The following is a 27,741-nucleotide window of genomic DNA, read 5'->3' as shown; positions in this document are numbered from 1 at the left end:
TCCTTTTGAGAAAAGTAGTTTATTGCTATTTTCCCATGTTCTCTGGGGACAACACATAATTTATATCCACACCATGAAGTTCAGAATTAACTTTTCTTGGAAAATGAAAGCAAGGAATACATGGATCATATGATTTGCTACTTAGTAGTTTTTGTTTAAATTTACAAAGCTTACAATATCTATTAACCTATAGATTACAGAAGCCACATGTCATAAAAACAAAAATGTAAAATTGATAAGTAACCAGGTGTCTACCTATCTGATTTGCATCCAAATAACTCCAAAAGGAAGTCTTGTGCATCCAGCGCCTAGATGCTAGTCTCCATGGTCTTGGTTTGGCTAACTTTAAAAAGTAATTATTTCTTCTAAAATGTATCCTGAACTCAACTGCATTTTGACATGGGAGTCACAAATACCCATTCAACGCACCTGGATGGTTAAATGAGTAAATAAAAAAGTGGGAGCTAAAGCATAGGTTTTCCATCATCAAACTGGTCTGTGATTAGAGAACACCACCAACCTTCTTTCCTTCTTAACCAATTCCCACAACTCCCCAGAGTCTTACAAGTGTTTGGTAGGACTTCCACAAGAGAGTATTAGCTGTTTTCTGGTCCAGTTTTCCTTCAGAGAGTGGATAGCCCATAAGCTGTTAAACAAATGATTAAGTGTTGTGAATCATGGAGAAGTCAAAAGAGCAATAGACCAACCAAGCAAACCAAAGTCGGATGAGGTGGAGTTGGGGGTGTCTTAACAGTCATGGAAGTTAAAGTTTTTGAGGAAAAGTCAACAAAACCAATGCACATATATAAATGAATACAACTAACACAGAGAGGACATTTAATAAAGATATTGATCACATCAGAAGCTACAATGTTTCTCAAGACATTGGGTGAACATTCAGGCCAGGGTCATACAGAAGCTAAAGGGTCAGAGACAAAGGACACAGTCCATACCACTAACACCTCAGGAGAAAAGAGGCAATGAAACCAAACATTATGTTTGTGTTCATATGATTCCCTCCTGAGGTCCTTCTGTGTTGGGGAATCTTGCTTTTAAGGTAGCAGTCCCCTATTTCCCCATGACTGGATGAATTTCTGAGGTTGGTGTGAAATGGGGGGGCTCCCTTTTTCAGTGGGGTTTCTCTGCCTCTTTTTGTTTTGTCTGGACCGTGTCTCTGGACAGAGGTGGCTGGCCTTGTCTGGCTTGGTCTTAAAAGTGATCTTGTACAGAGCTCTCTTGTACAAGGCTGCATAACTCAATACACATGTCCCACTCTGCCTCCCAACCTCCATGATAGTTAGGTGATGTACTATAACTAATCAGCTCTTTCAGCTCACTTGATGTTTGGCCAATTTTCCCTTTCCTGTCATAACCTTAAAAAGCCCTTATATACCCTACCCTATCTCTGAAACAATAAAGTAGACTCATCACTGCAGTGGCCTCTAGAGGTCCTTCCATTGATACTCATGGCCATCTGAACCTTGTTCTTCACCTTTGCCCCCATTCTCCCACCAGGATGGTACCCAACAGCCTCTAGGGAGAAAGGGGGAGCACAGTTCTGCACAACTCTGAGAAGGTGCTGATCCTTTCCATGTTTGCACTCAGAGATCTGTTCTGGTTTCAGCATGCCTTCTAACATGGAATCTACACCCCAGGTTAATACCAGGACCATAAAATGCCTACTTGAGAGAGCTCAGCATTGCCAATAGAAAGCTTGGTGGTAGGCAATGAGGGCCTGAGCCACTAGAGTAGTTACTTTAGAAAGTTTTCAATTATTAATGCTGTATCTGGCCCAGACATATATGAGCACTTCAAAGGGCTTCATCAAGGACTCTCAAAATAAATTTACTTGGAAAGTTTTAAGCGTCTTTAAATTATAGTCATCTGAGTGCATAAGCCTTGATCAGAGCAGGGGGGATGATGGTTGAGTAAGAGGTCTGTATAATCTCACCATTGGAATGATCCAGCCAAACTCTTGCTTGTTGATGCCCACTATATAGGGGACAGTGTTGAAACTCTTCTCAGCCAGGATCTCTTCTGGTGTCTTTGGCAGTACCACTCCATCAACCACAGTAGGGAGGAAGGGATAGCTCTAGGGAAAAAAGAAATTTAACCTCTATTTAATATTGTGCTGTCTGTTAAACCTGTGCTCTCTTTGGATATTTGAGAGCTTGGTCAGGTCAAAGACCCCTGTGACTATGGCCACAGAAACTCAGTGTATTAAGATGGATGAAGTCTAGGATGCTGTAAGGGGTTAGTACTGCCAAGATGATGGTGGTAGGGAGGTCAAGAGGTGAATTTTCATCCCAAGAATGAATATGTATATATCATAGACTTTGTGTTTCAAAGTTTAGACTACACATTGAATTAAAAATGTTGAGATATATGTTAATTTTGGATAATATGTTAGATTGGGTTAATTGGGTTATGGGTTTCAAGTCTGTAAGCTTGCTGAAAACTTTGACTTAGGAATACTGAGCCATTTCTCCAAGGGAAATTAAGAGTTAGTTCCTGGGAGCCTCTGGGCACACAATTTCCATCATTCTTCTTTATGAGTTAGTTTCTATTTAGTGACAACTTATATAACACACACCTTTTACTCATTATTAGTTAAAAATCAGATTAATTTATAACAAAGGATGGTTTGGGTAAGGCTTAAAATGTCTCTGATAATGGTTTAAGTGAGTATAATTTTTTTGGGTTTATGTTTCACAATCCAGCTTTCTTTTCTCTTTTTCCTTTTCATTTCCCTTTTTCCTCTCCTTTCCAATCTTTATCACCCACATGATCACTTTTCAGAATGATGCCCTCCCTCTGCCTCCTGACAGCATTACAAGTCTCTGTGTTCTCTTTTGGATGCCCTGTGATGTTGCCTCATCAACACTGAATTCAAACCAAAAGCATCACAGCTGAAGAAAGCTCATTCCCTACATGTGTTTCCTCTTTAATGTACCTCACATTCAGCCACGTTGGGGGAAGGAAGCTCTTCATCACTATGTTTGAGAACATCTTAGGGAAATTACTTGGAACAGTAAATAGTTGTCAAGATACAATGCTGTCAGGAGGCAGAGGGAGGGCGTCATTCTGAAGAGTGATCATGTGGGTGATAAAGATAGGAACAGAGGGAAAGGGGGAAATGACAAAGAAAAGGAGAGAAGAAAGTAGAGCATGAAGAGGCTATTTCTGAATACAAGAAATAAATCAGGAAGATACAATATTTCCTCTTTGACTTCTGACAGGAGCTTGGGCATTACATGACTTGAGCTTCTTGCTACCCAGTGCATATGATGCAAAAGACTCTGACTGTGTCATAAGTGTCGAATTGAGGTTGCATGTACATTTGAGCAAGTGACATCACAAATACAGACTTGATGATCAGTGAAGACAGACTGAATGTGTTTATCTCTAAACCTGAGTGCTTTGTGACACAATGTTAGGTGTTAGAGGTCATGGACTCTCTTCTCCAGATGTCTAAACTGAGACTTCATTCACTGTAAAACAAACAAAACAAAAAAACAATACAAGCATCAGCCATAATCAAAAAGGCTGACAAAATAGCATATGCCATGGGCATAGTTGCTGCTTCCTTAGAAATGTTGGGCAGTGCAGTGCATCTCCTTGGAGAGCTGCTCCTCTGAAGAAAAATATACTGGGGCTGCAGGGCCACAAGGAGCCTGTTGTTTTGCCATCTGAGCAGGATCTTGGCAAGTACACTCTATACAAATAAGGCAAAGGGCAAGAATTTCGACACAGGAGAAAGGGCACAAGTCAAGGGAGCAGAATCAGTGTGCTGAGCTCACTCAGGACAGTCAAAAAAACCTAGATTTGGAGGCCTGCCCTGCACAGGATTAAAGAGAGAGTCAGTAGGCAGAACACACTTTCTCTCCAATATATGGCCCATCTCTGGTATTCAGAGATGTGTTCAAGTACTAGTCTCATGAAGGAAAGGTGTTTTTTTTTAACTAAAAACCTGTAATCCAGAAAGAAAAGGTCCTTACCACTTTTGCATCTCCAAACAAAGTCAAGACTGTCATCAGAAGTTAAATGACATGTTATAATGGGTGTTTACATAGACAGATCTGTCAATCTTATGAGGAATGGGCATGAATGAAGAACATGGAGGTAGGAATAGTAAAACTGCATAAGCCAGACAGCGAAGGAACACATGGAACAACAAATGTATGGAATACTGATATTAGCTACCATGAGGCACACAGTAATTGCTAATATCACCAATGAATAACCAAAGCTACTCTGTGAGGGCAAGTGCTTGACTTATGCCAATGGTGTCCTTCCTCCTCTTCATTATGACATCGATGGTCAGCAAGACATCTCAGAAATTCCTTAAAAAATAGCTTGAATCCCATCACATCTTACTACTTCTCCGTAGTGCAAAGTCTTCCTACGTGGTCTTCCTGAACCTGTGCTGCCCCTGGCTTATACAGTGAATTTCTACACTGCTGTCCAAAAGAACTCCATAGCTAGATATGATGCCCTATGATTCCAATCACAAAAATTTGAAAAGCAGAGACAGGAGGATCATAACATCAATAACAGCCTAGATTTTGTAGTAAGATCATATCTCAAATCAAAACAAATAAAACCAAGATAGCATAAATATCCAAGATCTCATTTGAAATTCGCTGACAAGCTCTCTCTTGCTGAATCAACATACAAGCCTTTCAAATGCTACCACACTTTCCTCACCTCCTGAACCAGAATCTCAAGCTTTCCTCACCATCTCCCCTCCCAGCACGCTGGCTTCCTGCAGCAGGCTTTTGCAGCTCTTCCCTCCTCTGCCTGTAATATCTCCAAATTTCCCAACATCTGGCTTCCTTCCTAGTCAAGCCATTTCTTTTCTGGGTATATCAAACTACTTGCCAGCTCTTTCCCCAGCTCCTAATTTATCTTCTGTTTTCTCACTACCATCACAAACACCACATATTTGTCTGCTGGTGTGCTCTCTCAGCTCCAGAATGGAAGCCTCCCAAAAGACACAGAGTACCGTCTGGGTCACTGCTGTACTCCAGTTGCTAAATCACCTCTTGCCAATTGGTAAAACATTGATGGTTGGCTAAGTCTCGTTTCATTCTCACAGGGTTTACAGGAAGAACTCTAGATGGGACTGTGGAACTGCACAGCTAAGTTGGAAACCTTGCTGAGAGGGAGGAGGGGGTAGATGTTGCACACTGCTGGCGTTTCCTGGGTAGAGGGAGAAGGCTGATTTTTGGCTTCCACATGCTCCTTATATCATTCACCACCCCTATGTTCTGTCAGAAGTCTGCCCCTTACTGAAGGCTCTTCAGATCCTTCCCCAGGCATTTGGCAGTAGAAGGTTCCATTACAGTATCCTCCCACAGGCCATCATTGCATATAAATCAGAAGTGAGGGGTGAGCCCAGAAGACACACAGTTGCTGACCAGAAGCACTGTACTACATGAGGCAGGCTGTCCAAACCTCTGATCTTTCTGTCTTTGTTATATTGCAGGCACCTTCCCTCTCAAGGACACACAAAAAATGATTGTTATACCACAGTGGAGATTTTACATTCATACTTAATGGGAGCTGAACACTGTTAAGACTCAAAGTTTGTAATCTAATTGGCAGTAGAAGATCCTTACCTCTTTTGGGTTTCCAAGTAGGTCCAGTTTAAAAAGATTCTATGAAGATAAAGACAGATAATAGGTTAAAAGCCTTCCATATACAAAAGGTGTTCATTTGAACTGTGCCTCCAAGAGTACCTCCTTCCCCAGCTCTTCCCTCCCTGTGTCATGTGGCAATGAGCCCAGGGTGAAACAGGGTGAAGGAGGAGTATGAGAAGCAAGGAAGAAAGCCATAGGACAGAGAGTCGGGATTGATGAGTCCTGTAGAGGATGTCTGTTTTCTGTGTTTATGTTCCTCTACATTATGCCTGCCCATGCTTTCCTTCTGGTAATAATACCCCAACTTTCCTGAAGGGAACAGTGGAATAATATGAAAGTGATGGCAGGAACTGGATAATCTCAAGGGGAGATGGGGTTGGATGTGGGATGGACCAGAAGAACAGGATGCTTCCCTCTCCCTCATTTCTCAATTCAAGAGTTTGTGTATTGATGTGAGACTTAGAGTGACCATGTCCCTGAATGCAGAGAACAGCTCAAGAATCGATATATGATGGTGTCCATTCAAAAGATTCCTGCAAATCCATTGTTGACATCTGGGGTAGAGATGACCTCTAAGCAAGTCAGATATAAAATTAGAGTGCTATTATCTTTTACTTCTCTAAGAGACATGATTATTTGGATAAAAGACAACAAAGATGGTGAGCTGACACAGACACAGGTAAACTCTCAGTAATATATTTATAACACCTGGATCCAGCCATGTCTTGAATTCTCTATTCAGAATATCCCAGTTACCTGAAAATTCTGTTATAACCCCTTCTTTTTCTTCTGTTCTAGAATCATTGAAATGAGTGTTTTCGTCTGGCATCTGAAAATTCTGGTGCCCACAGGCTCGATAGCACTCCTTTCAGCCCACCCTTTTCCTTCCTGTATTTGCTGAGGCTTCTGTGGTTATGATGATGAGGCAGGCAAGCATAGGGAATAGCTTAAAACCAGTGACTCTGCTTGACTTGAGCTATGGTTAGACTTCTCTTTTAATTATGCACGTGGCATCCCAGGATTCTTACCCTCAGGTACTTTATGCATACATTCTTCATTTAACAATGCACCTAAGATCGACTGACAACCTAGAACTCCTACCTGCACTGAGCTGCAGGTACATATCACTCAAAACAAAGGAATACATTTTTCTACACCTAACAACCATAAAATCTACCTTTTAATGGACAGTTTCTATCCAATTGTTGTGGTGGTTTTAGTATGCTTGGCCCATGGGAAATGACACTATGGACTCATTAGAGGAAGTGTGTCACTGTGGAGGTGGGGCTTTGAGGATATCTATCTATCTATCTATCTATCTATCTATCTATCTATCTATCTGTGTGAATGTGTGTGTGTGTGTGTGTATGTGTGTCTATGTGTTCTGATATACCTCTGCCTTAGAGTTTTATTGCTGTGAAGAGACATCATAAACAATGCAACTGTTATTTTTTTTAAAAAAATTAATATGAGCTGGCTTACAGCTTTAAAGGTCATTATCATCATGATGGAAGCATGATGACACCACACAAATATATATATATATACATATCTCGCCCGTGTTACACAGTCCACTTCTGCTGCCTGTCAATAAATATATAGAACTCTTGGCTCCTCCAGCACTAAGTCTGCTTGCATGCTGCCATGCTTCCCATCACGATGACAATGACCTGAACCTCTGAAGCTGTAAGTCAGCTGAATTTTTTTTAAACAACAGTTGTCTTGTTTATGGTGTCTCTTCACAGCAATAAAACTCTAAGGCAGAGGTATTTCAGAACATATCTAGGTATAGAATGTAGGAGCTGATTGGGCCTGGACTAGTTTTTTGTTGCATCTGCAATAAGATAAGTAGTTCCCATTGAGGAAACATTTAGGAGAAACCTTCTGTGTGCTATCTTATGCTCAAGCATACTTGGGCATGTATGGGATGGAACAGGCACTGTGAGAAACGGCTTACATAATCCAAGTCTTTCAATCAAAATAGGGATGCACCCAATGAATGTCACCTAGCAACTGAACTCTTTATTTTGACATGCATATTGGCACAATGGATGAGCAAGTGGAAGCACTTCCTCAAGATTTCAGATAATTGAAAGATGTCCTAGGGTCTTAGGTCCCCTGAGTTTTCCAAAGTCACCAACTATTTCTGAATAATCTAATTATTCCTCCATCACACAGAGAAGCTTGAGATACTTGCTTTCTTCTACTGCTAGAATACAGATGTCTAAATTCTGTGAATATCTTGGGCTCCTTTTATGAACCTAATGACCAAAGCACCAAGGCCATATTGACTCAATCCATGGACAAACAGAGAGAATCCTGTTGGGGTTGGAACAGAAGTAAATGGAGTATCCATTGTCCAGATAGATAGGCCAAGAGCTCAGTTGATTCTTGAGCTTATCTATGTCAATGCTCAACCCCCTCCCCACACACACATAAATGTGGTAGTTCTTAAGAACTTGCATGCTCATTTCTTTGGATATGTGTCCTGCTATGTTTCCTTGTGATGGAAGATGCCCATGACAGTCTATCAATTCTCAAATGTGACTTCTCCAAGAACTATCCCAGATAACTGTATTGAATCTGTACTGTCATTCCTAACTCAGTACATACATGGCTGGGTTTCCCTATGAGTAGTACTCTATAAGACAGAAAAACATTAAATTCTTGTCTACATTAATTCCACATACTTTTGGATGGATGATTGATTGACAGATGAAAGGGTGGATGGGTAAATTTGGCCAATACATGTAAGACTGTTAAGGAATGAGAAATGTAGATATGAATTGGCTAGATGGTTCATGGATTGTGGACACATTGAAAAATAGGTGAAGAGAAAGGGATATACTACTAACATTTGGTGAAAAGATATAGATAGATAGATAGATAGATAGATAGATAGATAGATAGATAGATAGATAGATAGATATTCATATACAGATACAGATATAGACATATAAAATGAGGAGAAGGATGAACTGATATAGTCGTATTATAGTATATGAATGAATGAGGAGATAGATAGCTATCTTAATACTCGATTTAGGCTGTGTAAGAAAATATAGAAAATTGGGCTAGAAATTAGTTTCTGTATCAAATACTTTTGTGATTCTTTTCTGAAAAACATGTTGAATACCCTCAACCTCCAAATCTAGAATGGTGTTTATTTGCAAGTCATTAAGATACATCTTATATAGAGATATCATACAATTTTCATTACATTATTATTGGAATACTTTTATCTGAATTCAATTACATAGATCGACTATTGCTAGAATGCATAATGGATATACTTACCAATTTTAGTGAGGTCTCCAGGAGTTCATCCTCTGTCTTCTGGCGCAGGCAATGAACCATAACAGCTGATGTGGTGGTTTTACACCCAGAAAGAGTACCAACCAGCTGCCAGAGATTACAGGCAACAGCAGAGGTTAAAAACAATGAAAACAACCTCTGTTGATGTGCATAAGTGATTCTATCCTGTATTCAACTTTTTCTCTCCCTCTAACTCCATCCCTCCCTATTTCTATTTCTGTCTATTCTCTCTCTCTCTCTGTCTCTCTCTCTCTGTCTCTCTCTCTCTGTCTCTCTGTCTCTCTCTCTCTGTTTCTCTGTCTCTCTCTCTCTCTCTCTGTCTCTCTCTCTCTCCCTCTCTCTCTCCCTCCCTCCCTCTCCCTCTCTCTCTCTCTCTCTCTCTCTCTCTCTCTCTCTCTCTCTCTCTCTCATCTGCCTATTATCTATCTACCTATCTATCATCTATCTATTGAGATGATCATGCAGTTTTGGACGGTCTTGAATGTTTTTCTGTAGACCAGGTTTGTCTAAAATTTATAGCAATCCTCCTGCCTCTGTTTCTCAAAGTGTTGGTATTATAGGAAAATGTCACTATGCTTGGGTCCCACAACCAAATTCTAAAGACCAGAGGAGTTTGTAAAATATACTCTAGACCAGTAATTCTTAGTGATGATCCTATAGAATGTTGTCTCTGCTACTAACCGGGAAAGTGAAATGAGTTGACTACATAACCAGTATCTCCATTACTGTTATTTATTCACATTAATACACTTAACTCTAATAGTACAAACTGTACATACTGTTCTTGAATCTCTCTGTTTCTAAGGAGGCCCTTTGTTATGGAGGTTTGTCTGGTGTTAAATATCACTTCCTTTGCTTCCTAAATAGTTGGCTATAGTAATCCATAGAAAAATCTCTTTTAGCCTCAGTTTCTCCACTCATAGATGAGGATGATAATGTTCCTATTTTGGGGGTGAGCTGATGTATGTGATGTGGCTAACCATACTAAATCATGTGCAGGATTGTGGGACATCTGCATAGTATGATTTACACAAATGCAGAACCTGCATAGTGGGATTTAGATAGAGCCATGGCAGTCTTTCTTCCTCAGCCATTCTCCCTTCAAACATCTCCTGAGCATTCAAGTTGAACTCCATGGAAAGAATAACTCTAGAGCCCCAGGAGAGTGAAGGAAAAAGATTCTGTTTATAGCAGTACTTACATTAGCAATGGGCTTGGCATCTGTTGCAAACAGAACAGCAGTGAGGGACACCCCACTCTCAGAAATGGCCCTGTGGAAGAGATTCTTGGCCAGAGGAGATAAGACCTGGCAGGGGAAAGAAGAGGAGAGTATATGCTTACAAGAGTGGTCAGTGGTTCATTTGCTCTTTAAGGCTTCCTCCAGCTGTTCTTCTGCCCTGGCCACTCATTTGAGGACTATGGTGCTATAGACATGACAGCTCCTCACATCTCCTGATATGCTTCCCAGACTTCCCTTTGGTTTTAGATTCCCTTGAGAGAAAAATCAATGGGATGGAAACAGTGACCAGAGTAGGAAATAGAATAGAAATCAGGTGGCAGATGCTGAGAAAAAAACTGGGAAGACTTAACCCTGAGCTGCAGACTCTGTCCCATCACTCCCATTCTTCTGAATGTACCCTAAGAATAAGAATCATGGGATCCTGTAAAACTGTCAAAGAATGCTAACTCTTTGTTAATAGTAAAACTTGGAAACAACCCAAGATTTTAAAATTTGGCAATAAGGATTTATCCCTACCATGTAATATTATGCAATTATAAAAGATAATACCAAAAAGTGTCTTACTTTTAGGAAAATATTTATGTTCTATAACTGCATGTTATATTTTATTTTGGATAAACGAATTGAAGAGTAAATGTAGTCGCACATTGAAAAGAAAGAAAAGAGATAATGCATGTATGGAAGAAGACAGACAGACACACAGATGATATGGACAGTTAAATAAAATTGTGGGGAAAGATTAGAGAAATAAACATAAAAATATTATAGTAATAATTTCTGGGTAACAGAGAGACCAACAACTTTATTTTTGGGGTTAATTTATATTTTCTTTTTCTCTACTTAAACATCTCTCCCTTTGAATATAAAATCAATAAAGGTTTGAGATATACATTAATATTGGCTATTCTCTACTCAGTTCCAAGGCAGTATCTTATGACTTATAACCATCTTTAAATATCCATCAGACTCAGTCTCATGCACCAAGACATTTTGCATCCCCCATCTGCATCTGTGATCCATGTTTGTGTTCCATCCCTCCTCCCCCATTCCATCTCTTCTCTCTCTGCCACACAGCAACTTCTCTAAGACATACAAGTTCTTTAAAGTTGGCTGCTTTCCCTCTTAGCCATAAAAAGGCTGTCAGACCTCCTCAGGGGAAGTTCCATTCTGTTTTTGGACTTTAACTTTCCTCAATGAGTAGTTCTGGCTTGAAGTCAAACAAGTATACTGCTCTAACTTATGCTATTCATACTCCTATTTTTACTGCTTACCTATGGCTGCAGTGCATGAAAATTGTGTGCATACGTGTGTGTGTATGTCTGTGTGTGTTGTGTGTGTGTGTGTGTAAGAGAGAGAGAGAGAGAGAGAGAGAGAGAGAGAGAGAGAGAGAGAGAGAGAGAAACAGACAGATAGACAGACAGACAGACAGACAGACAGACAGACAGACAGACACATACACAGAGAGAGAGAGAGAGTGGAGGAGGGCAGAAACAGAAAGAGAAACTGGAAGTTCTTGAGTGCCCATATGTGAAACTAAGTTTGAGCTTCCCAAAGGCAAAGGGGTGTTTGGTCCTTAGCTGTCTGCCTTCTGATGCTATGCTGTGAAAATAGTATTGTAAGCAAAGATGTGCATGACTGGATTTGATGTTGGATGGTTTTTAGGAGGTTCAGACACATAAACTTGGGAGTTTTACCTGTTGCTAGGAGCACTTACAAGAACAGAGACACTGAAACCTCCTGCTGACTCTCCAAAGATGGTCACAGAGCCTGGGTTGCCCCCAAAGTTGGCAATATTGTCCTGGACCCAGTGTAGTGCAGCCACCTGGTCCAAGTGACCCCAGTTGCCCCTGCTGTGTTCATCCCCAGTGCTGTAAGAGAACAAGTTAGAGTCAAGGCTGTGGTGTAATGGTAAAGCTAGCAAAGATCTCAATTCCTTTAAATGGGCTGGGACCCCTCAACCACCCCAGAATCAGGCTGTGTACTGCATCCCTGACAAGAAAGTCTATCTTTTACTCATTTTCTGCAATGCTGTTCTAGGCAGGGCTCTATGCTCATTTTCTAACAACTATGTACTGAGGGGCCAGTATTACATTGAGCAATGCTCAGACTTAGAGCACAGCTGAAAAGAATCCTCAAATCTTTGACTACACAAAGCCCACGCTGCAAACCGCGAACCAGCAGGTGAATAGAAAATGATTCCAGGTAGTAGAAATAAAACCATGCACACCCCATAGCAAATGCAGGCCTGTGAGGTCAGCGTTTTAGGTCTTTCTCACTGGAAAAGACCTATTGAAGGCAGTGGGTTGGGTGGAGACCTGAATAAAATAAAGACTCAGGTCTCCTGAATATCCAAGGAATGGAATTTCACCCAGGAGAAGCTGCAGGTACAAAGGTCCCCGGAGTGAGAATAACAGTATAAATGTAGCTGCTGTGATCTCTGGAAAGCACTGCTGTGTGATTGGAAGTAATGGTCTCAGGTGAAAGTATAGGTTTCATTATTTATAAGTATAGGTCTCAATGACCTAGAGACATTGTCCAGAAACATCACATTGAAACAAGTGTAGTACTAAAACGGCAAGTGTGTAATGACAAATGGCTTTGATAATTATCCCTGCCCCAGACTCCGGGCTTAGATTAGTGCTAGCAGAGAGATATCGTAGCCACTTTTGCATACATATGGGATGTTTCCAAATAGATCATTGCTAGGATTATGGGTTCTATTGTGGCATACTACCTATCTGTGAAAGAACATGTATTGGGTAAGGTCAAGGGCAAGATGATTATGTTCCTGAGTGCACAGATCTCAGAAGGGATCTATACAGCATTCATAGAACCTAGTTCATCAGAAAGTTCTTTGTTATAAAGAAAATTACAAGATCTGGGCTGGAGATATGGCTCAGTGTATACTAGAACTTACTACTCATGTCATATATCCAAGTTTAATTCCTAGCACCAAATGGCATCACACAATACACCACAATTCCAGTTCTAGGAGATCTGAAGCCATCTTCTAGCCTCTTTAGGCATCAGTTATACAATGCACAGGCATATGTCTAGACAAAACACCCAAATGTATAAAATAAAATTTATAAATCTTTAAAAATGAAAGTAGCAACATTTCCCCTGACCCTAGCTTCCACCCTCATTTTGCTGTCTTTTTAAATGCATCTATTACTCTAAAATGTTTTTCCATGCCAAGGGTCTTAAATAGTAGCCCACTTGTTTGAACCAGCCTATCTTCCAGTTTCAGTCTCTCATATCTTGTGTTATATAAAACTGCTTTGTAACTAACTAGCTTCAGACTGATGTAATGGCCAAAATAGAGACAGGTCAGTCCAGTATCTTACCTGAAGAATCCCCAGATGCCAAGGCGATACTGAATGGTCACCACCACCACATTTTCGTGGGCAGAGAGGGCCAGTCCATCATAGGTGGATGCCCCACCCACTACCAGTGCACCTCCATGGATCCACACCATCACCTGGACAAGAGCATAACCAATCCTGCAGCCCATAGGCTCATGTACTGAGCCAGCTTTTGGTGCTTCTGGGGAGTTCAGTCATACACAGAAAACTTGGAAATACAGCAAATGTACTTTGATTTGGTCACCAGCCTTTAAGTTATAGTCACTATGGTCACCACTCAAATTACACCAATGCACAGCAAGGATATAATCTCAATCTCTCTCTCTCTCTCTCTCTCTCTCTCTCTCTCTCTCTCTCTCTCTCTCTCTCTCTCTCTCTCTCTCCCTCAACTCCTGCCAGGAATACAGGAATATAATGAAACATGGTACCCTGCTGTGTTTCTCATTTCTCACGTCCTCCCAAGATGCTCAAACTTACATTACTATGGAAACAGCTCAAAGGTCAAAGATATTGAGCTCCTGCCCCTGCTCTTATCACGTATGCCTGAATGAACATAAAAAGGTCAGCTCTTGTATTTCTTCTCCATTTCATCCCAGGTAACTCCTCACTGGTAAACTAGACTTTCCCACAGCTAAGTGATTATCTGATGTGACACAGTGACCTAATGGTGCACCTTCCAAATGTGCCTCCTTTCTAGCACACTCAAATCCACCACGCTGCTAATTCTTGCTTTCTCCAGAAAGTCTGCAGTCTTCTGCTAGCATTATTTCTAAACCTATTATATACCAGCTACTCTAATAGACTTGAGATTGCATGGAGATATAATTTTTCTTCTTCATTTTTTAAATTAAAGGGTATATCAATAAGGGAAGAAATGAGAATGGGTAAAATAACATTCAGGTACTCTTGCTAAGGAAAAGCATAATGAATTCTACATAGATTCAGAATTGTTTGAAGCAATAAAAATGACCTACCCAGGTGGTAGAGAAAGTATTTTCCTAGGTGACAGATGAGAAACATAGCACTTTGCCAAGATATCACAGAAAACAAGTGGTAGAAACAATGCTTCCTGTAGGAATAATCTCTTGTGTGGTGTATAAAAGCATTAGCTTTAGATTAAAAAGGTCTGATGGTCAATAAGCTGAGGCAGGATGAGAAGGTGGAACATCTGGCAGAGAGAGAGAGGCAGGGGAACTCTGGGAAACAGCTGGGCATGAGAGGATTTTTTCACCAAGACTTGGAGGAAATCAGATGTATGAAACCAAAGAAAGGTAACCAGCCATGTAGCAGACAGAATACTACAAATGGGTTCATTGAGTTACAAGTTAGTTGGGAAAGAAGCCTAGCTTTAGGGTTAGTCACTTGTCCATAAATAAAAGACCCCCCTCCCATGTAATTATTCAGGCACTGGGATGGACATAAAAACCAATGGTTATAGTTTCAACCTGGCCCCTGCCTCCAACCCCCAGATGCTAAGCTGTTCAATGCCTGCTCATGGCTGCCCTGAAGTGATCCCATTCTTAGGCCAGGAGTCAGACCATCCTACAGGTCTAATTAGCATGTCAGCCATTGCTGTGTGCGCTCAGGCAGAACTGTGATGCAGCTTGCAGGGAATTGAGCTTCATATGACAATTCCCATGTAAGGACACAGGCTAAGACGTTAAGAAATAGCTCTGCTGTCCCATCTTCTCAAAAGCAGGATTTAATCACAGACCTTGCAGCTTTAAAACCTGTGTCTGTAGCTAGAGAGTCTCCTGGGACAATGCTTCCTAACCTGTGGGTCAAAACCACTGGGGAGTAGTTCATTAAATATCCTCATATTAGATATTTACATTATAATTCATCACAGTGGCAAAATTAAAATTTTGAAGTAACAGTGAAATAATTTTATGGTTGCAGGGGTGTCTCCACAGCATGAGGCACTGATTAAAGCATTAGAAAGGTAGAGAACCATTGTCCTTAGAGGTCTCTCATAGCACTATCAATCTCAGCTCCTCCCTCAGGGATTCCTGTCACCTCTAGGAGAGATTGAGTCAAGGTCATCTAAGAGTAATTGCTGAGTCCAAGGATGATAGGCTAGGGCATGCTGAAGAGGTTATGATATAACTGTGCAGACCCAATGGCAAGGTCCATGAAAGCCCGGCTTAAGTTTCTCCCTTCTCCAAGCCCAAGTCTGACTGTATGTTTGGAGATACTAAATGCACTGTAAAAGGTGGTTGTGTGTGTGTGTGTGTGTACAGATGTGTGTGTTTGTGTGTCTTTGTGTGTGTATGTATGCATGAATGTATATCTGTATGTATGTGTATGTATAATCATATGTATGTGTTTTTGTTTGTATGTCTGTTTGTATCTGTGTGTGTATTTGTATACATATATGTGTGTATAAGTATGTGTGCATGTATATATGAGTGTGTGTGTGTGAGAGAGACAGAGAGAGAGAGAGAGAGAGAGAGAGAGAGAGAGAGAGAGAGACTAAGGTTTATCCTTACCTACTAGTGAGTGCAAAGCACACATAATACTAAGTTTCAGCACATAAATCTGCAAATATCTCAAATTCATAGGCTGCACACAAATAGCTTCTAAAAAAGTTGTTGGGTGTTGGCCTATTACAACTCAGGGATCAGTTCCTTTTTCAAAAGACCATCCTCAGCCCTGTGATCTGTGCTTGGCCGTGTGCTCATCTTTGGCACTGTGTTTCCATTTGAAATGACTCACTTGGTCATCAGACTGTGCCAAAGGCAGCTAGACTGGAAAATGAGCTATGGTAAAAATCCCAGGATGCTGTCTACAGGCAGAGAAAGTGCTGATGAGAAAACCTCAGAGTTCTAACTCCTTAGTCCTTAATGGAACAATTAACACCTTCACTTTACAGTCTTCACATTTGTCACACATAGACCTGAGAACAAAGGCAACACATACCCTCCCACCCAGACGTTGTCTAAAAGCACAGGAATGGCAGTCAGAAAGTCTGACTCTTCTGAGCACCTCTTCCATATGTTCTCCCATCTCTACCACAGCCTCAGTTTCTCTAACTGCATAGAGAGATTTAGTCTCTCCAGGGATGAGAACCTAACCCAATAAAAAAATCCAACCCAATCTTTTCCTTCTATTTGTGTGAGAAAACTTAGGAATTTAGGATGTACATTCCAAATGTGATCTCTACTCAAAACTGATGTCACTGGAAAAATCTGAGGTCTCCCTGTTCTTGAATCAGCTCTGGCCTATGAGCTGATGCTGCTACCAGCTGCCTTCATCGCCTTTCTTGTTGCCCTTGAATAATTGGAGGCTGATATTCAGATTTCTGGTGCAATGGTTTCCATACATACTGGTAGCCTGCTGTTCTTTGTCAAGTCAGCAGGAGTGTAAATATTCAGGTAGAGGCAGTCTTCAGAAAAGTGTAAAGGAATGTTTTCCTTTCTGTTGGTAAAAAGCTCTGAGAGAACCTGCCCTCCAACAGCATCTTGAGAGCACCTGGAAGGGGAGAAAGCGTATCTGAGATTCCACTAGATTGAACCTTGGATATATTACCCAGGACCTGGCCTTGTACTTGGAGTTTTGAGAACATGGTTGAAGTTATCCTCATTGGATTGGAGTCATTGTTAGGGATAATAGCATCTTTAGATTCCTGGTGGAACTACTAACACTCAAGATTCTCCCAATCATTCAGAGGGAGGACTTGGCATCTCTCCCATCCTGGAGCCTTTGAAGTACTGTGTCCCATAAAGAGAGGCACTCATATTCTGACTTCATATTCCCTAGACAATAGTGTTCCCTGCTCTGTTTGGACAGGGCCCTGCACCTTGCTAGGCTTGTTCAGTGGGTTGTGGCAATGCTTCTGTTGGTAAACCTGCTTCCATCCTTGGGAGTCTTCTATCAACCAGGAAAATGACCTTTTATAGGCTAGAGGTGATATCTTTGGCACACACATAAGAAGATATCACTCAGGTCCTGCCTCCACCACTGACATGCTGGATAATCTTGGCTGAATTTGTTGCTTGCTCTGGCTTTTGCCTGCAGGACCAGGCAAGGTGAGAAATGTCTTTAAGATTCTCACCATCTGGCCTGCCAAGGTTCTTTCATCTTTGTTTCCCATCAACAATCACTGTGACCTATTCTAATTAAAAGCCCCATAATCTCATTATACAGTGGAATTCTTAGCAATTATTGAGTCCTTCAGAGTTCCAGGCACTGATCAGCTTCTTCTGGAGTAGGAATCATTTAAGAGACATCAACCTCAGGTATCCATTATCCTATCTCACAAATGCCACTTGCCTTCCAGTATATCAAAGACAGAATAGGCATGCTCATATGCCAAACTTCCAGAGATGTCAGTTGGCGGAAGTGGAATAGAAATGGTGACCTTCATTTCTCTAGCCTAGGTAATTTTCCTACCCAATGGAAGAAAGAAGCATAATTCATAGAACTAGGAACTGAATGACCAATGAGAGATGAAGAATTCAATTTAACTAGTGTTTAGAACTCTCAAATAAATTAGATTCTTTTCAGCTTATGCTGCTCATCTAACACATACATGTTTTGAGCAAGGCAAAGCACGGGGAGAGTTCCTCTAAACAAGGGTTTCCATGTTTGCCTGGGAGAGGGGTGTGCAGTTTAGACATTTCTGGGGATAAACTTAATCAAATTCCTTCTCCTTGACTCAGAAAAGTCACTTCTTAAATTTCTCCGCAATCCTTATGATTACCTGTAACAATTTGACTACAAATTTATCACTGTGTTGTCTTACTGTCAATAACATGGAAACGACTTAACCCAAATAAAATATTGGATGCATAAAGTCCAATTTCATATCCTGTTAATATAACTGCTATCCGTTGGCTGTTGCATTGATAGTGTAGAGTAATATTAATGTTATAAATGTGCAAATAGTCACTCAAATTTTCCATACTCATAATCCCTGTATAAAGGAAGGACAAACACAAATGCAAGACTGGAAATATGACCTCAAATGCTCTCAGTAATTCTCAGTAATTGGATTGTACATGATTTTTAACTGTGTTACATTTGCTTCTGTGTATTCCCCTGCCTTTTCTGTTTTTGATATTTGTGTCTTACACTTACAATCAGAAAGAAAAAAATAGAAAATGATATTTTTAGGAAAGAAGCATGCAGTAGTAAGGATACTGCCAGCAGTGGAATACTTGAATCCTCCCAAGTACCTTGCCAAGGGAAGAAATACTGCCTGCACTGACTTTCTTAGGCTATCTGGACTCCTTGGGATTTTCAATTGGCTCCAAGATTGAATGGGGGACAGGTACTGTTCAGTGGTGACTAGGTGGCTGAATAGACCTGAGCATGAGAACTTAAAGTCACACTCAGCTATTTTTGTCACTCATGTAGTCCCACCCACCCATACCCAAGCAGTGTCAAGGTTCAAGACAGAAGAATAAAACTTCTTCATCTTCTTTACAGTGAAACAAGCATACCCCAGTGGCTTACATAGGAGGATAGGAGGTGGTGTTCTTCACAAAGCTCCAGGGCTCTGCAGGCTGTGGTGGAGCAAACCTCAGGGATCCAAGAGGAGGCTTAGCAAAGGGGATTCCCAGGAAAACAGCTACAGGCTGTGCAAATCCTTCTAAGCTGGCATACTTTCCCAGGACTTTACCTTTAACAGTATTCACCACAGGTGGTAAGGATGGGTACCCTGTTGGACAAGAGAAAATAAGGACAAATCAGGAAGGAAAAGGTAGACTTGCATTCTTAGTGGGTTTGTCACTTCAATACTGATGGCATTGCTAAAGTCACCTAACGCCTTCCAGGTTTTATTCCCTTCTTACATAGAATTAGAGTGAAGAAAATTGTCCTCATCTCAGAGGGCTGATTAAGGACAAAACTGTATTCGTGTCTTAAAAGCATCCATCCTAAGTCACCGCAGAAAGAAAGGTACCAAGCATGAAAATGAATTTTGGTTTCTACTGGAAATTTTCATCCACTGGGATCCTGGTGCTGAGCTGCAAGCTGGGTGAGAAGATGGGCAAGAGGTGCTCCCTGTCCTACAGAGGGCTACCCTTGTAGACATGGCAACAGACACAATCGACTTAATATTTAGATGCATGATATTTTGTCCTGAGTTAGAGCGAAGTAGGGGACACAGGAGTTGGAAGAGAGAGTGAGGCCTCCTGATTGGTCACACAAAAGTTGTGATTTACAGTATGGGGAGTGGTTAAAGAAATAGGAGGGGTAGGAACGACATTGCAATAATGAGAACAAGTGCTGTGGCTCACAGACAGTGCATACAATCCAGCTGGGAAGGGTGGATGTCCTATGACCAGAAGGAATCCATGACAGAGAAAGCTAATCCTGGAAGAGAAAGTGCACACCACAGAAGACCCTGGAAGACTGAGTAAGTATTGGGTTTTACTTGGTGGACAAGTAAGTAGCAGAAATAACTCTGTGGTAAAGCAGACAACACACTTCTAGAACATTCTTCTTGAGGTTCCTGAGCATGATCTTCCAAATAAGAGAGACTGAGCATCAAAAACATTTGCTCTATTGCCTCGTTCTTGTAGAATAGACAGTCTTTGCAGCTTCCTCACTCTTTTCTTTCTTCCCATTGTGGGACCTATACAAACCAACTTGGTCCTTCTTTATATGGTTGGTAGACTTATAGAAACTTGGTCATGGCCCTCTTGATGTCCTCTTTTGTCTGACCTCAGGGGCCTCAGTTTGTGAGAACATCCTTCATTGGGCAGGGCCTTTGAATTTAGACAAGTTGTCATTTTCCTCAAAGCTTGTGGCGAGAAAAGACAGGAAAATTCCAAATTTAGTGGGAAGTGGACAATAGAACTGAAAAGTTTTCATTGGAATCCAGCCTCTATGTCTCATGCTATCAACAGCCAGATGCATATTGTGAATATTCAAGCTGTTGTTACTAGTTATTACAAAGAATGAGGAACTTTCTGATAGACATGTACATACAAAATCTACTTTAGGATATTCTGGAAGACCATGGAGGATTGAGTGTGATGCTGACATGTCTTCAGTACTTCTAAAAGGTGAAGGAGGGTAAAGCCTGAGAAGAAATAGCCTGGGGTAGCCTTTGTCAGCTCAGTGATGGTCCACCTGAAGTGGGTAGAAACAGATTACCTAGGATCATATTCCTGTGTCAAGTGGATACATAGCAATGGCACAAACATTATGTATGTAATTATGTATTTAAAATTGTGTAATATCAGAGTGTATTTACTGTATGCCAAAGGACATTCATTCTCTTTACATAATTCCTCAAAGAAGCTTTGCCAAGTGGACAGGGAAGATTTCAAAGCACCAAGCATGAACTATAAAAAGGTGAAAATAGGGCGAAATCACAGGCTAGGGGAATTGGGATCCCCAAGGTTTAACTAATGGGGGTCCCATCCCCCACCTTATCTAGTCTCTTGCCTAGGCCACCCCACCTGTCCTGATCTCCAGTATCTAGAGGTCAAAAAATCCGAACACAGCCCCATATCTCCCAGACTTTCAAAAAAAAAAAAAACCTCCATGAAATCACCAACCCCTGTCACCTCACTCCTCCCTTCTCTCCAGGCAAAACTACTATTATGGCTCTTCCCCCTGTCTCTACACTGCCCTGGGCTCCTGACTAGCCTCATTGTTTCCTCTTTTCCATCATCCCTGTGGCCTGTCCCTGCCTTGTGGGAGCTTCAGTAAAACACCATCATCTCAATTGTCTGATTTAAGCACGCTGAAGTTTCTCTTAACCCATTAAGTTTTTAGCTAAACCTACTTCTTAACCTAATTTGTCCTCTGGACCCAAAGCAGAAGCAACCAATCATTATGTCTTTAGTGAAAAGGGCACTCCTGTCATCTCTGCTTTAGAGATGGGGTCTCTGAGGCACTGTATCACCCAGGCATTGCAAACTTTAGGACATCAAGTTGAAGGTATTGATTAGGAATCAGCCTTATATCTGGATCTTGAATTTATGACTCCAATGATCTGGTGGTCAGCCTCTCTCTATGACCTGCTTGCAACTTGACTAAAAATCACAGGGAAACACACTAAGCTTTCTTCAGCTCTCCTGTGCCTCTTATAGCTGTCTATCCAGGTGTCTGATCTCTTCTATGTCTCTGTGAGAGTCAAGTTCTTTGGACTTCCATGTCCTCCTTCAAGTGCAGAAAGTAAAACTCATCAAGGGGCTGGGACTATTTTGTCCACATCGTTGCCCATTGTGCCCAGAACAAAAACTGAAAATGTACAAATAGACATTTGTAACCCAGAAAGAACTTACCCCAAGCTGTGTATGTAGCTAGAAAAAGCCAGACCAGAGGGTAGAGGCCCATTGTGGAAGGACAAGGGCTCCGTGAGTCTATGAGGTATCTGCTGCTTTACAATTGCTTCTGTTGTGGACCTGGGGGCCGGCGTCCTTAAGTCTTGCTCAACCAGCTCAGTTATGTAATCTAAGAAGACAAAAAGCTCTCCTTTCCAAAGAGCTCTCTGGGTGTCTGTGGAGACCTCCAAGCCACGCCCACTAAGACTTTACCCACTTTTATTGGAACAGTCAGTGCCCAATACTCAGATTACAAATGACCAGAAACCCATCCAACAACTTCTTACATAAGCAGTCTCTGAAGTGCTCTTACCTCAATCCAATACACCTTGACCTCTCAAGAGCAGACAGCAATAGGCTGGTGCCTGCAGGTAGTAGGAAGTGTTGGCTTAGGGTACTTTTACAAAGCTGAACATTTTAGAGTACCTCCCATTCCCACTCTACTCATTTCTTGGTGTCCCTGGACTGGCATTTCCTAGAATCCATATTCTCATGTTAGGAAGGAAAGTCACCACCTATCAACTTCATATGATTCCTAAATTATCTTTGTAGTATTCCTGTCAAGTGACTGGGCTTGGCACAGTGCATACTTAGGTTCAGGGTAATTTACCCTTCAGAGAAAGAACCTTTGGATGTAATGTTCATATAGTAAACAAACTCTGCTGGCAGCAATTCTTGTTTCTAACCACCCATGCATGCACATATACACCGATTCTTCAAACATTTGCCAAAGTGCATGCCTTCCCATATAGTGGGAGTGTACAACAGCAGGTGAGTTGGTGCATCTCTGCCATTGCTGGCTCTAGCCTGCTCCAACAGTGTAGCCTCTTCATGCTTTTGCAATTGGGTACCTCTTTTCATTTCCTTTTTGTGTGTTTAGTTGTTTTACCTGATCATTTAGTTTTAAGTTCTCAGTATGCATTACTAGGTTATTAGTTTGATTTTCGAAATCTTTAATTTCTTTAAGATCAAATCTCTTCAGCAGATCCATTTTGGAAAAAGTTTCCATAAGCTGATAAAATAATAGACATTCTACAGCTCTTGGAGGGACTATTCTATGAATTTAAGTCCATTTGATGCATAATTATATCTTCTAAAAGACATAAGACTGTAGTTAGTCACGATGTAAAATTTTCTCCAGAACTACTTTTGGTTTTTTCTGGGTCTTGTATGTTATATTTCCATTTTCGTTTCATTTAAGGAATTTTACATCTTCTCTTTCCCCCTATTTCTTCAATGAATGGACTTAAATTCACACAGTGGAAGGAGACAACAGAATCCCACAAATTGTATTCGTATTGCTCACCATGAGCAGCGGGACACTCTGTTAATGGAGCCAATTGTAACCCCTCAGAGACCTTGATCACCAGAATAAGTTAGCCTGGGCAGCAGCACTGTTATTTTTGCAGCCATACCTGGGCTGAACTGATGGTGGTATGGCATCAAGGTCGTATGCACAGGTTTGCTTTGCCTGCTAGGAGGAGTGGAGTTGTGGTATGCCGTGCTGTTACAACACACACACTGAGAGTGATGGGTGGAATGGTAGAGCTGAAACTGTATCCTTCCCAGCCAATGCTTGGTACCTCAAGTCTCCAGCTCCATCATATTGCCTCTATTCCTATCAGATCTGGCTGGTATCCTGCTGCATGTTTCTTTTGGTAGGCTGCTGCAAATTTGTATTTTGTTTTGTTTGGCTTTGGTGTTTTTTTGTTTTTGTTTTTGTTTGTTTCTTTGTTTTGCCTCCAGAATTAACCAGTTCTCTGCCTGACTCTCAGGCAATCCCCAAACAGAATTTTGCTGTATGTTCATAGAAACATGAAAAGAATTTCTGGAAGAATTTCTCTCAGAGTACCAATTTCAGACTAATTCTTTTTTTTTAATAAGATATTTTCTCAATTTACATTTCAAATGTTATCCCCTTTCCCACTTTCTCCCCTGGAATTCCCCTATCCCATCCCAACTCCCCCTGCTTCTATGAGGGCATTCCCCTACCCCATCCACCCACTCATGCCCTGACACTCTCCTACACTGGGGCATAGAACCTTCACAGAACCAAGGGTCTCTCCTCCCATTGATGCCTGACAAGGCCATCATCTGATACACTTGCAGCTGGAGCCATGTGTCCCTCCATATGTACCACTTGGTTGGTAGTTTAGTCCCTGGGAGCTCTCGGGGGGGGGGGCGTCTAGTTGGTTGACATTGTTGTTCTTCCTGTGGAGTTGCAAACCCCATTCAGCTCCTTCAGTCCTTTCCCTAACTCCTCCATTGGGGACCCTGTGCTCAGTCCATTGGTTGGCTAAGAGCATCCACTTCTGTATTTGTCAGGCTCTGACAGAGCCTCTCAGGAGACAGCTATATCAGACTTCTGTTAGCATGCACTCCCAACATCCACAATAGTGTCTGAGTTTGTTGACAGTATATGGAATAGATCCCCAGGTGGGGTAGTCTCTGGATGACCTTTCCTTCAGACTCTGCTTCACACTTTGTTTGTATTTCCTCCCGTTAGTATTTTGTTCCCCCTTCTAAGAAGGACCAAAGCATCCACACTTTGGTCTTTCTTCTTCTTGAGCTTCATGTGGTCTGTGAATTGTGTCTTGGGTATTCTAAGCTTTTATTAAATATCCACTAATGTTAATATCCACTAATACCTTGGTGTGACACTAACCAAGCAAGTGAAAGATTTGTATGACAAGAACTTCAAGTTTCTGAAGAAAGAAATCAAGGAAGATGTCAGAAGATGGAAGGATTAATATAGTAAAAATGACCATCTTGCTGAAAGCAATCTACAGATTCCATGCAATCCCCATCAAAATTCTAATTCAATTCTTCATAGAGTCAAAAGATCAATTATCAAATTCATTTGGTATAACAAAAATCCCAGGATAGTGAAAACTATTCTCAACAATAAAAGAACATCTGGGGAAATATCTGACCCTGACCTCAATCTGTATTACAGGGCAATAGTGATAAAACAAACTGCATAGTATTGTTACAGAGACAGGCAGGTAGATCAATGGAATAGAATTGAAGACCCAGAAATGAACCTACACACCTATGGTCACTTGATCTTTGACAAAGGAGGTAAAAACATCCAGCATTTTCAACAAATAGTGCGGGTTCAACTGGCATTCAACATATAGAAGAATGCAAATTGATCCATTCTTATCTCCTTGTACAAAGCTCAAGGCCAAGTGGATCAAGGATCTCCACATAAAACCAGATACACTGAAACTAATAGAAGAGAAAGTGGGGAAGTGCCTCTTTGCAGATTTCTCAGTGACCTTACCCTTCCTGAATATCAAAAGACAGCTATAACACTACCCAGGACAGTTTCTTACCATTCTCCCAAGGTATATATTTAATTCCCCGACCCCCCCCCCCACCCTCTGCCACTCAGCCTTAATAAGTCTTCACCAAGCCTTCAGAGCCAAAAAAAAAAAGAAAAAAGAAAAAAAAAGAAACCCAAAAACGAAAAAACAAAGCCAAAAAATCCTTACGGATTTTATTCATTAGGATAAGAAAATCTGAACAGGGCCTCGTGTCTTTCTTATGCTTTGTAGCTGCTATGGATTTTTCTCATAAACATATGATAGATATACATGGAGAAATCAGTGGGCACAGGGGAAGATTTTCTAAACAGAACACCAACGGCTTATGCTCTAAGATCAACAATAGACAAATGAGACCGCATAAAGCTGCAAAGCTTCTGTAAGGCAAAGGGCACTCACTGTCAATAGGACAAAACACCAACCAACAGATTGGGAAAAGATTTTTATCAATCCTACATCCAATAGAGGGCTACTGTCCAATATATACCAAGACCTCAAGAAGTGAGACTCCAGAGAATAAAATAACTCTATTTAAAAATGGGTACAGAGCTAAACAAAGAATTCTCAACTGAGGAATATCGAATGGCTAAGAAGCACCTAAAGAAATGTTCAACATCCTTAGGCATCAGGAAAATGCAAATCAAAATGACCTTGAGATTCTATCTCACACCAGTAAGAATGGCTAAGATCAAAAAATCAGGGGACAGCAGATGCAAGGGAGGCTGTGGAAAAAGAAGAACACTCCTCCATTGTTGGTGGGATTGTAAACTGGTACAACCACTCTGGAAGTATCAGTCTGGCAGTTCCTCAGAAAATTGGACAAAGTATTACTTGAGGACCCGGCTATAACACTCCTGAGCATATACCCAAAAGATGCCCCAACATATAACAAGAACACATTCTCTACTATGTTCAGAGAAGCCTTATTTATAATAGCCCAAAGTTGGAAAGAACTCAGATATCCTTCAATAGAGGAATGGATACAGACAACGTGATACATTTACACAATGAAATACTACTCAGCTATACAAAACAATGACTTCATGAAACTCTTACGCTAATGGATGGAACAAGAAAATATTATCCTGAGTGAGTTAACCCAATCACAAAAGAACATACATGGTAAGTGATACCCGCTGATAAGTTAAGTGGACATTAACTCCAAAGCTCTAGTTCTTTCTTATTGTGTCTGTGTCACTGCTGAAAAAAAAATCCATAAACTGCAAAGCTTCTGTAAGGCAAAGGGCACTCACTGTCAATAGGACAAAACAGCAACCAACAGATTGGGAAAAGATCTTTATCAATCTTACATCCAATAGAGGGCTAATGTCCAATATATACTAAGACCTCAAGAAGTGAGACTCCAGAGAATAAAATAACTCTATTTAAAAGTGAGTACAGAGCTAAACAAAGAATTCGCAGCTGAGGAATATCGAATGGCTAAGAAGCACCTAAAGAAATGTTCTTCAGTCAGATTTCTGAGATTTGGTATCCAGGAGCTGCTAATTTGTATGTGGTATCCAGTCCAGTTCCCAGAACTTTTAAGGGGATCTCATGGTTTTATATATTGGACTGCAGATTTCTCTGTGACCTTGCCCTTCCTGAAAATCAAAAGATAGCTAGTAACACTACCCAGGACAGTTTCCTACACCATTCTCCCCAAGTTGTATGCTTAATTCTGCCCCCCTCCCAGCCTCAATAAGTCTTCACCAAACCTTCAGAAACAAACAAACAAGCCTGTACTTTTTCTTACGGATTTCATTCATTAGGATTAGAAAATCTGAGCAGGGTGTCATGTCTTTCTTATGCTTCACACCTGCTCTGGATTTTTCTCATAAACTTATGATAGATCTACACAGAGGACTCCTCCTTGGCTCTGTGGTTCCACTGGCTCTCCTATTAGCCTCCACTTTCCCTAAACAACTCACTAAACCCTTTAAAGAGACTTTCTTCATGTATTGATGCCATCACTCAGAAGCAAAGAGAAGGTGAACTAACATCCCTACTCCTTTCCCCTGTACTTGTGTTTAGATTTCTGGATAATCATTCCACAAAAGAATTCTTTGCAGAGGTATCTTCCTGTGACATTGCCTCTCTCTGAGAAGCGCAGATTCATCTCCAATCTAGGATATTGCTTTGATTTATGAAACAAAATTTATTTTTCAAATTGAGTCCACATGTGCAAATATTCTCCCCCTGCCCTCTTCACACTCCCACCACCCAATTCTTTAGTCTCCCCAAACCCTTGGCCACAATCATCTTCCATGTGAAGTAGTCTCATTTAGGCTCCCCTGGGGTCAAGACTGAGGCTGGCAGAGCATTCTATTCACAGTTCAGTGTGTCATGTCTGCAGTGGCTTCTTAGCCAGAAGCTCAGTCCGGAATGCCACTTCCTTATATTTCAGTCTCTGGGCTTGTTGGGTGGTGGCTCCAATCAGCAAATACCCTTCCTTTGGGTCATACTCTGGTCAGTGGGGCAGCCCCTGTCCATTGGGATTCCTGGGAACAGAATCAAATAGAATTCTTTAAAGCTGTTAGGTGTTCCCTACATTCCTCTGATATTTATAGA

The 27,741-nt window shown here is 41.1% G+C and overlaps 1 protein-coding gene across 2 annotated transcripts in view; it reads right to left on the bottom strand.

Moving 5' to 3' along the window:
• The window catches only part of LOC114623683 (carboxylesterase 1D), a 33,297-nt gene extending 11,360 nt beyond the window's left edge, over nt 1–21,937 (bottom strand). For both annotated transcript variants that reach the window (XR_003711812.1, XM_028770356.1), the window contains exons 1-10: nt 21,806–21,937; nt 19,020–19,224; nt 16,889–17,033; nt 13,545–13,678; nt 11,912–12,065; nt 10,159–10,263; nt 8,940–9,044; nt 5,622–5,660; nt 1,952–2,092; nt 566–646 (exon numbers count right to left, since the gene is read on the bottom strand). Coding sequence is in view for 1 of the 2 variants with exons in the window: in XM_028770356.1 (XP_028626189.1) it covers nt 566–646; nt 1,952–2,092; nt 5,622–5,660; nt 8,940–9,044; nt 10,159–10,263; nt 11,912–12,065; nt 13,545–13,678; nt 16,889–17,033; nt 19,020–19,224; nt 21,806–21,857 (1,161 nt within the window). In the remaining variant the exon portion in view is untranslated. The remainder of the gene's footprint in view (nt 1–565; nt 647–1,951; nt 2,093–5,621; nt 5,661–8,939; nt 9,045–10,158; nt 10,264–11,911; nt 12,066–13,544; nt 13,679–16,888; nt 17,034–19,019; nt 19,225–21,805) is intronic.
• Nucleotides 21,938–27,741: the final 5,804 nt, after the last annotated feature.

Source organism: Grammomys surdaster, unplaced genomic scaffold, assembly GCF_004785775.1.
Source record: "Grammomys surdaster isolate TR1022 unplaced genomic scaffold, NIH_TR_1.0 201, whole genome shotgun sequence".
Lineage (NCBI taxonomy): Eukaryota > Metazoa > Chordata > Mammalia > Rodentia > Muridae > Grammomys > Grammomys surdaster.
The sequence above is the reverse complement of the archived record's forward strand: the minus strand, read 5'-3'. Positions and strand labels throughout refer to the sequence as shown.